General features: G+C 37.5%; 1 protein-coding gene across 1 annotated transcript in view; it reads left to right on the forward strand.

Annotated features, from left to right (window-relative positions):
* Positions 1 to 1,353: 1,353 nt before the first annotated feature.
* Positions 1,354 to 17,034, forward strand: part of LOC103255065 (ovochymase-1) — a gene marked incomplete at its 5' end in the record, with an annotated part of 57,382 nt that continues 41,701 nt past the window's right edge. Inside the window, 6 exon segments of the mRNA XM_008053033.2 lie at positions 1,354 to 1,426; positions 1,994 to 2,189; positions 4,721 to 4,875; positions 9,208 to 9,364; positions 9,676 to 9,768; positions 13,501 to 13,725. Coding sequence (XP_008051224.2) covers positions 1,354 to 1,426; positions 1,994 to 2,189; positions 4,721 to 4,875; positions 9,208 to 9,364; positions 9,676 to 9,768; positions 13,501 to 13,725 — 899 coding nt within the window.

Raw genomic sequence — 17,034 nt, forward strand, 5'->3', positions numbered from 1 at the left:
TCACGTTCAGAGAATCTCACCAGTTCACCTATGCCATCGCCATCTTGCCCCGTCTCCTGTCACTTGTTTTTTGCACTACGTTATCTACTAAACTGAAGAATATCTGATGAGTTTACACATATATTTCACTAGAAATTGTGGTCAACATGATGTCAGTCCTACCATGGTGCTCATTTGTTCATTATATTGTGTTCACTGTCTATATGAAGAAGTGGAACAGCTTTAAGAAAAAAGTTTTGTCACTACTAAGTCATTATTGAGAGGGTGACTTTGAAAATCAAGTTTAATCCTTTTATTAGAGTGCATTGCACATCCAAACAATGATAATGGCTGCCATTATGGAATCATTACCTACTGCAGGGTACTTGCCAAGCACTTTACCCAAGTTGGCTCCTTTAATAAAGGAGTATTGAAATGCATGAATAAGTCTAACTCATCATGCAAGGAATTGAAATGAGCATGGTTCTGACTAGAAAGAAGATGTCCTCATGTATTAAAAACCTTCTTCTTTGAATAAGGTATATTGAACAATAATTCCAGTAACTTTGCTTTTACTTTTCATGAAGAAACAATTTTGAGAAAAATAGAATTGGTCTCCAAGTAGAAGTGGCAGTATATTTATGGCAATTGAGAGACTCAGTCTTTTTGACTGGAGATCTCGATATGGCAAATTAATGGATGTTGACTCAGGTTTTTTAATACCTTTTGAGATATAACGGAAGTGTACACAAATTTTCACAAAGTGAACACCAGCACCATCCAAATCAAGAAACAAAATACTGTATTGCAAAACACCCAGCAGCGCCCTCTAGCCCCGTCTAGTCATCAGTCCCCTAAAAGTAATCAGTGCCGTTTTCTAACACCTTAGTTCAGTTTTGCCTATTTTTGAACTGATGTTCTTTTTAACTTTAATTTCATCAGTTCTGATGATTTGATAAAAGATGGCAATTTGAAATGGAGCACTTTTTAGATAATGTTTGGATAATTTTTAACAGAATCTACCTCATCATAATGTAATTTTTAAATGTATTCTTAATGTCACTGTGAAATTTAAATAAGCTTTAATTTTTGTTTTCCTTCTCAATTTGAAAAAGGCTTTGGTGATATTCGGTAAGGGCTCCAAAGACATTTTGTGGCCAAAAAAAGGGATCAAGATACATAAGCTCCTTTTCACATAGAGCAGGAGACATGATGTGGCTTCTCTGGTAGACAGATCACAAAGGCACCCAGACAGGAGTAGTGGGTATTCCCTGGCTGAATTGAACAGCGCATGCTGATAAGACCAGATGAAGTTAGACCAAAATATTAAAAATGTATTTTCATCTTAAACGTTCATTGTTCTTCTTTCTCCAGGAAGAATAATCCACTCTCCTGGACTATTGTTGCTGGGGACCATGACAGAACCCTGAAGGAATCAACTGAGCAGGTGAGAAATGTCTTTAAAGGTCATTCCGCCTGCATTCCAAATGCCAGGGACTACCCTTAGCTAAAATGTGTAATTAGCTATCAATCTTCTAGTGTCCTTTTACACTTAGCCTTTATACCCACATTTTAAGATGCAATTCAAGATCACATTTCAATTTGAGAATTTAGTGAAGTTGGGTAAGAGGTGCAAACTCAGGTCCAAGTGCACAGGTCCACGTAGTTTTGTTTCTCTAAGACCACCAATTTGCAGGAGGTAGTTCACAGCCTCCTGCAAATTATAAACTGACTATGGAGCACAATGTTCACTCTCTGGGGAATGGGCTGCCTAAGACTCAATCCCTACCACTACACAATATGTACATATAATGAATATGTATATGTACCTCCTGAATCTAAAATTTAAAAAATTATAAACTGCGATCACACTCTTAAATTCAATACAAAGTCTCCTTCATTGCTGATGTATGCAAATACAGAGGTTTAAATATTATTTTGGACCATTATGCAAAGAAGTAGCTTGATTCTTTGACTCTCATCTTGTAATTTCACTTGCCTGCCACTGATACAGGTGAGAAGGGCCAAACGCATAATAGTGCATGAAGACTTTAATACACTAAGCTATGACTCTGACATCGCCTTAATACAGCTGAACTCTCCTCTGGAGTACAACTCAGTGGTGAGGCCGGTGTGCCTCCCACACAGCATGGAGCCTCTGTTTTCCTCGGAGATCTGTGCTGTGACCGGATGGGGAAGCACCAGTGAAGGTAACATTTTACTTTCACATAAACATCACTGCTGGTTGTTATTTTTTAAAAATAGGACTTGTAAATGATATCAAGCTGAATGTTCTTTGGGCCTTCTTCTTTCTAAAATACAGAAATTATGTTTTATTTAGCTATAATAGATCGGCAAGTGAATAGACAATGATCTGTTTTAAATTCCTCCTTCAAGATAACTTAGATTATAAACAGACGAAATTAGGAGTCAGGTTTTTCTGTAAAGGACCAGGTAGTAAGTCTTTGAGGCTTTGTAGGCCATATGGTCTCTTTTGCAACTACTCAAGTCTACCATTGTAGTGAAGAGCAGCCATAGACAATGTGGAATGGAGTGGGTATATCTGTGTTCCAGTAGAACTTTATTTATAAAATTTAAATTTCAAATAATAGTCATGTCATGAATTAATTTTCTTTGAATTTTTTTCAACCATCTACAGATGTACGAACCATTCTTATTTCATGGATTATACAGAATAGGCCTGTGCTTGCAGGGTGGCACAGAATAGACCCACTGGTTATAGTTTGCTAGCCCCTGGCTAGATTATAGAGTTCTTAAAGGCATAGTAGTAAAATTCTGAAAGATCAGAATGGGTGGATATTTGTTTTCTGATTCTTTCACTGTATAAGAGCATTTTCTTTGTATATTTTCCTTCTGTGTGTCATTTACTTGGAATTTGTGAGCTTGAAGAAGGGAATTTCTCTTTGCTTACAATGTTTGTGTTCACAGCTTACTGTGCTACCTGCAGCCAAATTGGATTTTAATAAAATCTTCATACCGACCACATGAGAAGCTTTTATCATCTCCATTTTACAAATGAGGAGGTTGCAGTCCAAAGATTTAAGTAACTTACTAAGATCCCATGACTAGTAAATATCAAAGCTAGGATTTACGATCACCATGGTTCAGATTATAATCATTCCTTAATGATTTCTCATTACACTTAGAATCAAATCTGAACTCCTTAGCCTAGCTTGGAAAGCTTTTGGTGACTGGGACTCCACGTACCTCTCCAACACCATTTCTTTCTTTTACTTTGTTAATTTTCAGGTACTGTGGCTTGCTTGCTTTCTCTTAACCACCAAGCTTGCTCTGCTTTCTGTAGTTCTCAATTTTGTGTGGTCCTACTTAGAACACTCTTATTACAATCTGCTCTTAGTTGCCTCCTCATCATTCCGTTCTCTACTGAAATGTTATTTCCTTTCTCAGACCACATTGCTGCAGTAGGACTGCCCTTCCATCACATTCCCCCCTACCCAGTTTTATCATCTTACTACACTTAAATGTAGTTGGCATGATTTTATGTAATCATTTTCTTCATCTCACCTATTAGAATGGGAACCTCTTAGAGGCAGACCTGTCATTTGCAACTCTCTCCCCAGGGCCAGAAGTGTACACAGCATAGCATAATCATTCAGTAAACATGTGTTGACTTACTGGTTTCAAAGCCCTTGAATAAACGTGCCTTCTCTCTAACACCTTCAACCTTCACCAATTCCATGACCACCAGACTACTAAGAGAGAGTTAAAAGTCTTATAAATTATGAATTTACTGTTTCTAGCTAGGAGAGAAAATGAATTCTTGATTTTGAGACATGGGCACCCACACTGATGGAGATGCTCTCTGGAAAGAGGATTTTTAATATACAAACCAAATGCAAGATTTAGAGTTGGTCCTAGGCTTAAGTCCTTGTTCTGTCCCGTGAGCACTATGAAATTAAATTTTCAGAGGTCTGGCTTTCTCATGTGTGAGACCAGTGGGATTAACCTCTCTCACAATGTTATTGTATTATTAGGTTAGAATAAAGGACTTTGTAAATATTAAGATACTATATAAATGGAAAGTAATTTTTATTAATGTTATCCCCAAAAGGTATAGGGCTATAAAATACTAAACTTTTTAAAACTTAGCCATAGATCTAAAATGATAGAATAAATCATGCAGAAAACACATGAACATAGACCTGCCTGAGGGTGAAACAAGAGAAGAAACTTTTTCGTGTTTTCTTAAATGGGATGTGAGATTAGACTTCATTGATAGTAGAGGGAAAGGAATATATGATTTTTATTTATATTAGGAAATCATATAAGCATATATTGTCACATATAATTATATATTTATATAATACATGCATAAACATACAACCATCTATGTGTATAATCATATAAATCATATATAACACCAATTCATAGCTTACTGAATTTTTCTTAATTCTTATGCAGCAAGAACTGAGACACTAAAATTTAAATTAGAAATTAGCTAGAAAAAAAGTGTTTCTGGTCTTGGTCTATTGCCAATGGCCTCTCTTTACAAAGATGCCAAATTTGGAAAGGAAGACATAGTGCATGAAACACATGTTTTTTTTTTAAAAAATGCAGTATTCCACATCAGCTCAGGCCAGAGAGAATGACTGTGATTAGGTTGGTACAGAGCAAATATGAGCTTAAATATATTTCTTTAACATCACTTGTTGCTTACTTCATCATCGACTCTCCCTTTCTGTATCTGTTTCTTAATTAGGTGGCAGCCTAGCAAGCCGCTTACAGCAGATTCAAGTGCCTATATTAGAAAGAGAATCCTGTGAACGCAATTACTATTCTGCTCACCCAGGAGGCATCACAGAGAAGATGATCTGTGCTGGCTTTGCAGCGTCTGGAGACAAAAATTTCTGTCAGGTGAGAAGATTCTGATTTTGTATAGAAAGGTAGAAAATTACCCTTTGCTGGAGAGTCTTCTTAGACTGGAGGAAACTTGGCCTGTGTTTTAAACATCATACCACATCCCCACCATCCCCACATGAAGGTCAGTAGAGCATCAGGAAGAGTAAGTTACTCAGTGTAAGCATGCTGAAGTGGCAAAGAGCTCCCGAAAGCAATGTCCAGCCAGAAAGGCCAGTGGGTACAGAAGATCCCACAAGAAGGTAGGAGATAGCAGTACCACTAACCAGGCCCAAGGGTGGGAAGATGTGTGCAAAGCATTTAAGGCTTTGGGAATAGGAAAATGAACAAATAAATGTACTAAAGTTATGTCTTCTACTTATAAAAATTGTATTGTTTTAAATTATGACTAATCTCCTGTGTCCTCTCACTTAATTTCCTATCACAGATTAAAATAACCACAAAGATGTCAGTTAGACAAGCTTGATATTATCACATTCAGAATCAACTAAGAAAAAGAAAATATAGATGAATGGATTGGAAAATACCAGTTTTAATATTCACAGAGTCAACTGAAGAATGTGACTTTAGACATACTACCTAAAGAGTTTCCAGTGCTCTGTCTGCCCATCTCCAATCTCTAGTCTGAATTTGGGGCAGCCCACCTAAGGGAAAGTTTGGGCCTATAGGACAGACACACTTCTCCAGACTTATTAATCGTATCTGTCTGGCTAGAGAGATAAGAAAGAATGAATGTTCTGTCTTTGCAGACATTGATAGTTTTCCCCATGACTCAGTCAAGAAACGTGAGCCAATGAATATCATCTCCATGGGGAGAAGAAACTGGGCATTAATCTAGATGGAAGTCATTCCATTTGAAAACATGAGGAGAGAAGAAACACTGAATATAAATTTATTGTAGTTCATGGTGTCAAGTACTACTTTAGTTCTGTTTTAATGTTGCATATCTTAATTTGCACTCTCCAGAAGCAGACCTTGAGATAAGGATTCACATGTAATGGTCTTTTAGGAAGTGTGGGTATCACCGATAGAAAAGTGAGGCAATGGTGCAGGGAAGGGAAGGCCCGCAATCTAGGATGTGCTAACGAGACAGATAGCACAGTGAGGACGGAAGTTTAATCCTGCAGGAAGCAGTGATGCAAAATATGGTATAATTATCCAACTGGGGTGTGAGGGAACTGAGGTATTTATATACTACTTCCCAAAAGCTATGGTTTGAGGGCTCCTGTGGGATGGGGCTACTGATTTCTCAGCATTTTTCACACTTTTGGGTTTTCTCATGAGTGGGTGTAGAGAATGGGGAAGACCCTCAGGCACAGAGTTGGGATATGCGCTGGAAGAGCTGAGGACTATGGGAAGGGTGCTCCTCCATCTGCTAGAGCTACATAAATTTCATCTTAAAAAATCAGAAGAGTACCCTGAATTGGTGTGTTCATTCTTCCCCTTGTCTATTGTAGAATTTGAAGGATGTTTTTTCTTTCTTTTTTTAATTAAGGAAATCACAAGTGGGTCTGTCATTTGTCATGTATGACAGTATCTAATATTACAGAATGAGTTTATTTTGTGTCAAGAGAAAACAAACAAACAAAAACCTAGAGAGGAGGTTAGAAAGGTCCATGTCACAGGTGACCCAAATATCATTATCTAATTTGGCACTTACTATTTCAGCTATATACAACTGTCACTTTGGTCACAAATTGACCAAATTTACTGCCAATATTTGAGAAGAAAAGGAGGAGTTGAAATTCTAATAAATGTGGTTAGCTCTCTTTTTACCAAGAACACTGAAGTACTGAAAGGGTGACTCTAGAAACTTACTTTGATAAAATGGATTCTAATATTTCTATCAGTTAATTGATTTTTATTCTCCTGTGTATGCTCAGAGGAATGGGACTTGCTAATGTAATTTCTCATCTAGGAAGGTAAAAATAACAGTGTTGGAATGTGGAGATGAGGGTTTCAGACATGCGATGTAGACTCCTACTGTTCTTTGCTCACTGGATTTTAGATTTTTTTATTCCAAGTTCTTTTGACCTACAAAGTGATAAATTTCTATCTTCAGAAAGATGTATGTCCTATCCTGTTAACTTTTTCAATGTATGTCATACTTTTCTCCTCCCTGTTCACGATATCTCAGCCCCACAGATTGCCTTCTAACCTCCCAACTCACCACATCTTGCCTGTCTTATGGTCTTAGCCCAGATATATCTTCTGCATAAAATGCAAGTTTTTGAAAATCTGGCTCCTTCTCATCCTTCATGTATCAGCTCCAATGTCATTTAAATTACATACACATATATGTACATGTAAGCGCACATGTACCTAACTTTACTCTCTACCATTCACTCTATATTTCCTTTATAGCTACTCTCACCATCCAATTTGTTTATACTCTGTCTTGTTCAGCATGCCTGGCTCACAGTAGACACTGAATAATTTTTAAAATAAAACATTCTATTTGTTTTTTAATGTTTACCATGTGCTAGACCCTGTGATAGGCACTGGCAATTAAAGATAAATTAGACATGTTCCTTATATCAGGGTAGCAAAATAATAAATAACTTAAAATAAAACAAAACATCTGACTGGACACAGCAGGCCATTTTCAAACTACAAGGGAGTCTTAAATATAACCTTTAAGTGAAAAAAATTAAGCCCAGGGAAAGTGTTAATTGTTCCAGATTACAGACTAGGGGCTCTTTATTCCTAATTTAGGGTTCCTTCTGTGAAATTCTTCATATAAAATAAATATCTCAAATATGTATTATCAGCTCAATTTATTTTATATGAAAACAAATAAAGGACTTAGTTTAGTCCTAAATACATTTGTGATTTGAGCCCACCCCTTCCTGCAAAAGACTTGATTGAAAATTGGAAGGACTACCTTTAAAAAAATCCTATATTTTAAAACTTATTAAGATAATCTAATGTAGAGCATTCTATCATAAATAAAGCCCCTATTAAGTATCTATTATGTATTGTACTAGGTCCCCTAGGATACAAAGATGAATAAGTTGCAATGCCTACCTTAATTGCATGTGGAGCATGTGATACAAACAGAAATATACACAAACAAATACATAAACAGAAACACACATAAACAAGTACATATGATGGTGTCACCATTGACTGTCATGTTAAACCTGAAGAGACACATATAAGATGTCAGTGTTAATTCATAGATATATACATGTGACATACATATTTTGGTGCTTTTGATGATGTTTCTTTTCTTCAAAATCTCTCTTCCTACTTATAATTTGTTAATTTAAACAAAGTAACTATTTTGAGCAGTATTGATGAGAGAACCTTCCATCTATATGAACTTCTTGATGCTGTTGGATAGTATTTCTGCCTTTTTGAAATACATACTCATTCTGACCATTAGCATATCTAAATCAGTAAAAAGAATAATAATAATTATGATTTAACATTTCCATGTGTCTTTCTTTGAATTCTGTAATTGTGTAAGCCAGATACTAGAGCTGTCTGAGGTTGCTCCATTGATGAACATTGATCACCTTGGTAGAGAGGAAAGAACACTGGTTTCTGGCAGGTTACATTCTACTGCTGCCATTACCTGTGTGTGTGAAATGGGACAGATCCCTTATTTGTCTAAGTGTAAGTTCTCACATCTAATATTCTAACAGGTCAAATTAGGCCCTTAAAGTCTCTGAAATTACTTCACTTTGGAATCTATAGGTAAGCTGAAATAATACATTTTAATAGATATTAGATAGCCTTTAACTTTTTCTTCACCAACACCCTCTTCTAGTTTTTCTGCATATGTCATAATTCTATGTTTTGATTGCTCTGAATAGATTGTGTCAGTCAAGATAACCAGTGTTAGGGAAAATAAATTTATGGAGGTTGCCACTCAATGATCCTAACTGAATTACCTTAAAGAGAGACATAGCCCATTTTGAGGGCTAATTCAGTTTGAGTCACTGTATAGTTTTCTAATTAAATTTTGATTTTTTAAAAAAGATGCAGCTTGAAATCTTAACTATTATATTTCACTAATTGGTGATATTATTTAAGGAAGGCACCCCTCAATGGAGCTGGGAAGACTTAATAATTATTTTCTTATTGTGTGAACTAAGCTTTATCTTGATCCTGAAATCAAAGTACCATCTGATTTTCCACATACTTAATTGTTTCCTTTTGCAGAAGAAGTCAATATACAGTTAAGTATCTAAGATATACAAATTGACCAAGACTAAAAAATTAAACACATGAATAAATTATTGATCATTTATGTTCTAAAAAATGAAAGCAGGAGCTCCAGGTTAAAGCAATCTTCTAGAACATGTTTTCTTTGTGTTTCAGGGAGACTCGGGTGGGCCATTAGTATGCAGACATGAAAATGGTCCCTTTGTCCTCTATGGCATTGTCAGCTGGGGAGCTGGCTGTGTCCAACCATGGAAGCCAGGTATATTTGCCAGGGTGAGGGTCTTCTTGGACTGGATCCAATCCAGAATCAAAGGTAAACAGTTTTCAGATATTATGAAAACAATGCCTCTTTCTTTAGAGTGGGTTTGGAAACAGTCAGTGTGGTACAAATAAGCATCGTGAAAGAGAAAAACATAGAGTGAAATTTTATTTCAAAACACATTAAAGTGCAAGGTTCTGTAAGAGTACGTTCTCTTACAGGCAGAGTTAAGAGTAAAAATGACTTTTTTTGAGACTACTTTAATCCTGAATTTACATTTTCTTTTGACAGTGATGCTTTGATACAGACTACATTGGTCCTCAGGCCTCTCATCTTTATTTTTAATACATTCTCCTCAAATGCAGGTCCTGTTTCATTTCAGACAAATAATAAAAGAGAAACCTTAAAACAACAGTTGCCACCACCCACACCTTCACCAGATGGTGCATCTGGGCCAGGTAATAAATGTTCACATTGTCCCATTAATACATCCAACAAGAACAAAAAAAGCATTGTATATCTGGGTTCACCAATTTTCTTTGGAACACTCTAAACTCTGTATTTTCCTTTTGGATGGCAGTTTATGCTGAAAGCAAGGAGGGTTGCTATTTTTTATGATTGCTGGGAATCTTTTCTGCCCCACAGGTATAGCTGTTACAGGTTAAAAAAAAAAAACCTTGTGATTGTGAATAAAACTATTTAAAACTCTGGGCAATTTTTTTCTACCTGAACAAAGTCCTATAGCATTCAAATGTCTTTCTGGGTAAAGATTCTGGGTCTAAGATGACCAAGACCAAAACAAGTATTAGTAGCTCTCTTAATTCTTCTACAATTGTTAGTGTCTGTTTGACGACAGGATTTTGGTTTTTAGTCAAAAGCTAACAGCAGCTGGATAATTAGAAGTCTGTAAGAGCCTTGTGGAAAGATGAAAGTTCTCTTATCCCAACACTCATGGGTTCCAAATGGCCAGAGTCTTTCCCTTGTCGCCCTCCTCTGCCCCACCCACCCCCACATACACTCAACCCCAGTGAACAACTAGGAAGAGTTGAAAGAAAAAGGAGATGCAAGACATGCAAGATAGAACTACTAGAGTGATGACCTTGAGTAGAAGAAAGGAGATGGGATCTAGCATTCAAGAGAAGGGGTTGGTCTTAGGAGCAAAGTACACTTCATCCATAGTTGTAGATGTAAGGTAGACTATTTAGGCATTAGTGCAGGGTAGGCAGGTATATGGGGATGGGAGCTTAGGGAATTTCTTTTCTGATTGCTTCTATTTTCTCAGCAGATGAAAGAAGAAGTTGTATAAGAAAGTGTGATTTTAAGAGAAAATAAAGTATGAAATATTTCTCTAGAAAAATGACATAGGGAATCGACTAGGCTTCCTAGGCACCATAAAGATCCCCTGAGATAAATGATCATGAATTTAGAGAAAGAGAATTCCCAGATAGCTTAATTGGAAGTTTTCCTTTGGAGACACTGAGGTAGAGGCAAAGCATGTAGACAGTGGGTTACATCAGAATGGAGTGTTCCCAAATATGTAAGGGCATAAGAGTTCAGAGTGCATGTGAAGAAGTGATTAAGAGGCTGAATCATTGTATTTCAGATAGGTAAGAAGAGAAGTAAGGATGAGAGATGAGTTAGGACAGGAAGGGTGGTAGGATAGGTGAACTACAAGTCTCCAAGCGTGAAAGGAGTGCTGGGGGGAGCTGATGAGATGGAAGTTGTGGTTGGAGGGAATGGTGCTTAAAAACGAGGTTTGGAATTATTGCTATTGATCAAGTCTCTAGGGACTGTTGGTATGAGTGGCAGAAGTGAGGTGAAGGACAAAATCATTGGAGGAAAGTTGAGGAATTGAGAAACTTCAGTATGGGAATCAACATCTATATGGCTATTGAAACCAACAAGAACTACAAGAATATTGTTGGGGAAAATGACCACTAAAATCTTCCAGGAATGAGGAGTCATCTGGTAACATGAGAGGCAGAGCTGAAGATGTGTAGATTTAAGTTAAAAATCAATCTGAAAATGGGTTGAGATGGATAACAGACTTGGGTCCAGGATCCTAAAAACTACTGATTTCAATGGTTTGAGTCAAATGAATGATTTCAGTGAATGTCTAAGTAAGTTAATACATGTAACACATTTAGAATACGTAGGGTCTGACCATGATAAGAGTCAAGAGGTGGTGGTGATAGTAGCCATCAAATGTATGATTTGGTTTTTCTTTTTTCATTTTGTTTTGCTTTGTTTTTTGAGTTGGAGTCTCACTCCATTGCCCTGGCTGGAGTGCAGTGGCATGATTTGTAGAAATGAGGTCACACTATGTTGCTCAGGCTGCTCTTGAACTCCTGGGCTCAAGAAATCCTCCCAGCTTTGGCCTCCCAAAGTGCTGGGATTACAGGTGTGAACCATTATGCCCAACCAATATATTATTTGAATGATCCTATTCAGACTGTTAGAAAATAAACATTATTAAAATGTAAAGAATACATTTCTCCTCTGCGTATGCTTAAAAAATGCACGTGCATGTCCAAGAACTTTGAGATGTTACATATGAAAGAATATCATTTGGTTTTAGTTCTATGATTATTTTATGAGAAAATATTAGTACAGTGTCATATTTAACACCCACTCACTCGCATCATTTGCTTTTAGAGAATTAATGCATCTTAGTCATGGATTTTTATTTATTTATTTTTTATTTATTTATTTATTTTTCTTTTCCTTTTTTCTTTTTTGAGACAGGCTCTCACTGCAGCTTCGAACTCCTAGACTCAAGCAATCCTTTCACTTCAGACTCCTGAGTAGTGTGACTACAGAGGCACACTTGGCTAATCATTTAAATTTTTTAAAGAGACAGGGTCTTGCTTATGTTGCCTAGGCTGGCCTCATACTCTTGAGCTGAAGCAATCCCCCTGCCTCAGCCTCTCAAAAAACTGGGATTGAAGGCATGAGCCACTGAGCTGGCCTTGGCAATAGATTTTTGAGATTATTAGCCCCCTTTATAAAGTGCTGTGACTTGTTGAGCATTCACGGCTCCATATTATTTTGTACCAAGCTGCATTTCAAGGCAGATTTGTTACAGAGGACTCACGTAGAAAAGGAGAAAGATTGAGAAGATTGGAAAGACATTTTGGGGACAGACTATGAAATGTCTTGCAATTGGTGCTACTTTAGTCACTTTGAGCAGGAAAAGAACTTAATTCTTTTGTTTCAGACACCATTTCAGAATGGAGGGCATGGTGAGGGACGATTATAGACCAAGAGATCATTTAGTCAGAAAAGACCTGGTAAATATCTGATTAGATCATAGTAACCATATAAAGAAAAAGGAGAATTGACAAAGAAGTAACAGAGGATGAAGCAATGGATAGAATCCTGAATTCTCACAGCACTTCATTTCCCTTATGCCACTTTTCATCTCTATTCTTCCCAAAAGTATGTTTACATGCCTGTCTCCTCAGAGTGTTCATTTCTCTAGGGCAAAGCACGCATGATAATGTATGTGTTCATTAGTACCTATATTAAAATATGGATACATTACAGAATGTTTCACTTTGTAATTGCTCAGAAAATTCTTCTCAAAGGAATAGGTATGGGGAAGAGTCAGGGATGAAGCCTGAATGAGCATATTAGAAGGAGCTGCTGATTGCAAAGTCAGTGAGCCAGAGAGCTGCTGGCATCTAATAGCAGCAGGGTTACCCACAGGTCAAGGTGACCTTGGACTTAGCAAGCTGAAGAAGTGAGAGACACCCCACTATATTCAGCAAATTCTTTTTTTCTTGACCTCAGTCTCAAGCTCTATGCATGTAATCATTTGTCCCAGCAAGATAAATGCTCAGCTAATTTAACTACACTTTGAGAGACAGGTCTTCAGTTGCATATCAGAGAAGAAGTGAAAACCTGTTGGGAATAGAGAATGCAATGCTCTGTGAACTTTCTAAGAAATTTAAAAAATCAACTTAAGGTTCATTTTAGATCATTATGATTTAAATTCTATCCTACAATCTCATTTCAAGAAAATAGGAGACATTAAATGGAATTTTTTTTAGCACAAGAACTTGTAACTGAGAGTAATAAAGTCTTAATTTTCCTCTTGCAAGCCTAGGTTTTTCAAGCTTGTGATAGAACCTTGTTCTTCTTGACCTTGTTTATATTGATCTCTTGTGTCTGTGTGTTTTGAATTGTAGGCTGTTGCTCTGAAGTGATGCTAGAAGAATCCAGAGAATTTTCTTCAACTCCAAGATACCCACTGGATTATAGGGGAAAACTGGAATGTTCTTGGGTGCTTAGAGTTTCACCACGCAGTATGGCAAAACTGACCATGGAGTATCTGTCACTCCCTGTGTCTCATGTGTGTCAAAACTTAGTCCTGACTATTTATGAAGAAGGCCACCGTGAGAGAAAGGTGTCAGGTATTCCTTCCTGGTATTGGAACTTTGTGCTAGGAGCTTTTTCTGTGTAGGCAACTGATAAATAAGAGTGAGTTTGACTTGGTAATAATGCCACCAAAATGTTGATTCATGTAATGGGCATGTCTTTTGCCCCCACCAAATACTCTTAATATTTTTATGTTTTGAATTTACAAAGCAGATATACTGAAGGTTGAGCGTGTGTGTGTGTGTGTGTGTGTGTGTGTGTGTGAGAGAGAGAGAGAGAGAGAGAGAGAGAGAGAGAGAGAGATTAGGGAGGGAAGATAAAAAGACAAGAGGGCCCACCTTCTTCAAACACACTAGAACTGTGCCAGAATGCCAGAAAAGTATGTATGGTAGAAGAGGTCAGAAGATGGTTAAAACTAGAGTGGAGGCATGGATGGGGAGGGAGATAAGTGAAAAAGCAGGATACATTAAAGGCTTTTATAGTGACCAGATTTAAAAGATTTGTAAAAAATATGCCAACCCTCATTTTTCATTTCATGCACAGACAAACCTGTTTTTATTCAGCAAAACAAACTTGCCCCCACTTGACTGCATGGGTGGAAGGAAGACATTTTGGCTCTCAGTTAGGGAAGGAGGTAGGAAGGTGGGAGAAATAATTTGGTTAATGGGGAAACCTGGAAAGAAAATGAATTTTTGTATGTCCTTTCAAGTATGCATGCTCATGCTTGACAATGAGGTATATAGAGACCAGAAAGGCCCCAAGTTGCGACAAGCAGGTGACTGGTTCTTCTATCATGACCACGTACCTGTTCACACTGCACTGTGTTCAGCAGTTTTTGATTTAAAAAAAGGCTTGACCTCTATGCTTCACCCTTTCTATTCACCCGATCTTGCCCCGAGTGACTTTTTAATGTTTCCCTGGATGAAAAATGTTCTCAAAGGATAACATTTTGTTGATGTGGAAGAGGTGAAACAAAAAACGGCAGAAGCACTAAAAGTCATCAAAATTGACAAGTTCAAAAACTTTTGAGCAGTGGGAAAAGCATCTTGATAGGTGTACTGCATCAAACAGAGAGTACTCTGAAGGTGAACATGTAAGAATAAATATACAACTTGTTCTAAATAAATAAATCCCAGGGTTTTTAGGTTCCTTTTGTATAAATACAATCTCATTTAGATCCAAGAAAACCATTAACTAGCGTGTCTACTTGGCCCATTTTCTCTCTACAGTCAGATCATCTCCCCTATCCCTCTTGATTAAAACTGCTCTAGAGCTTCTCCTTGCAGCTAGAATAAAATTCAGACTTCCTGGAATACATTTGCCTCCCTCTCTGCCAGCTCACAGGCTTCCATACTTCTCATTCTCACCTCAGGGCCTTTGTCTGTCTACTCCCAGTATTTCAAAGAGCTCTTTCTCATCCTTGTCCTTCACCTCCCTCAGTTCTTGTCTAGGGTGTCACCTTCTGCATGAGACCTACTTTGACTGATGTAAGTTACATCAACCCAGCTTCCATACTTCTTTGTCCCCTTTTTGTTAAAACACTTGTCTTCTAATACATTATTATTTCTTTTTCATTATTGTGATTTGTTTGTGTCTTCTCTATCAAATGGGAGCCTACTGAGAACTGGAACTTTTGTCCCTTTGCTTTAAGATGCCCCAGGGACACATAGAAGGTACTTAAGAAATAAGTGAATGAGGGAATGGTCATCTCCTCAAAAAGAGCTTCTGGATTAAAGTAGCCTCATTCATTTCTTCCCACATTCCTTGTCTGTTACTCTGGCTTGATCTACCCGAAATCATCGTCACTTACCTGACTAAAAAAGCCTCATGAGAGCAAAGACCTTCCTATTTGTTTCTTCTCTATACTTCCAAATGAGGACAATGACTAGGGATGCTTATTATGTTATTTTTGCATGTATTTTTGCCAGGTTTTTTTTCCAGGAGGTTTTGCTCAATTACTCTTCAGAAAGGCTAACTCAGTTTTCACTGCCATTAGCAGTGCATAGGATTCTCTTTCACCATGCCCAGAACCTCCTAAGCTGTCAATTTGATAGGCAGTTATTTTTTTTTTTGAGACAAGGTCTCACTCTGTTGCCCAGGCTGGAGTGCAGTGGCATGATCCCAGCTCACCACAGCCTTGACCTCCTGGGCTCAGACAGTCCTTCTGCCTCAGCTTCCCAAGTAGCTGGAACCACAGGCATACACCACCATGCCCAGCTAATTTTTTGATTTTTTGTAGAGACGTGGTCTTGCTATGTTACTCAGGTTGGGGCTGTTTAACTTTTTTAAAGTCATTAATGGGAATAAATATTTGGGGACTTTTTATTGTTGTTTTGAAATAGCATCTTGCTATGTTGCCCAAGCTGGCCTTGAATTCCTAGGCTCAAGAGAACCTCCCACCTCAGCCTCTTGTAAAGGTCTCAGGATCCTCAAACTCCTTACACCAAAGGGCGGGTTAAGCCTAGAGGTTGAATCATGCAACACCTCTTCCAAATGAATCACTGTATGCATTAACCAGATCCCGGCCAAGGAGAGGTAAAAGACCTCAGGCATCCAGGAAAGACTGCCCCCACAAATCATTCATAAGTACATTCTTTGCTGGCCTCGCATAAACAAGGACCTGCCAGTGCTAACTTCAGGTCTACAATCTAAGTCTAACTCCTGAGACTAAAGTCTGTTTGATTCCACACTGTGAATGTTCATTACCAGCTCATCTTCCCAGGTGCAAAGACAAGACTCATTCTTCTACCTATCCAGAGATGTCTGCATAATTAATTCTTCCTTTTTCTTCAAACTTTCACCTTATCTTATATAAAAATGTAGATTTGCTGGTGTCTAACTAAAGTCTCACAGGAATGTAACCACTTACCTGTTCCTCTTCCTACATGCCTTCCCCACTTTGAGAAAATATATAAAATACTGAACCTCCTGGGGGTGGGGAGGGGGGAACTCTTTAGAAAAGCAGTCAGAGATGTGTCTGTGGTTCATGCTTTTTTTCTAGATATGCCCTAGCACTGGCTTAATAAACCTTAATTGATTGAGACTTTTGCCTCAGTCAATTATTTTAGTTATCACTCCTGAGTAGCTGGGACTACAGGTGCCTGCCACCACACCTGGCACATATATTATTTTAATTCGTGACCATTACCTTTTGTTTATTTTAAAAATGTGAGTATTCTTTTTTATTGGTATATAAGAGCATCATATATAACCATATTTTTCCTTTATCATTAAGTGCTTATTCTTAATGTTGTCATTTGCCTTTAAGTTTTGCTTATTACATGTTAATGTAAAAATTCCAATTTATTTGCTTAAGTCTATCCAGATGAGTCCTTGGTCTTTGA

Source organism: Carlito syrichta, unplaced genomic scaffold (genome assembly GCF_000164805.1).
Source record: "Carlito syrichta isolate Samal-C Ts95f unplaced genomic scaffold, Tarsius_syrichta-2.0.1 Scaffold287781, whole genome shotgun sequence".
NCBI classification, from domain to species: Eukaryota; Metazoa; Chordata; class Mammalia; order Primates; family Tarsiidae; genus Carlito; species Carlito syrichta.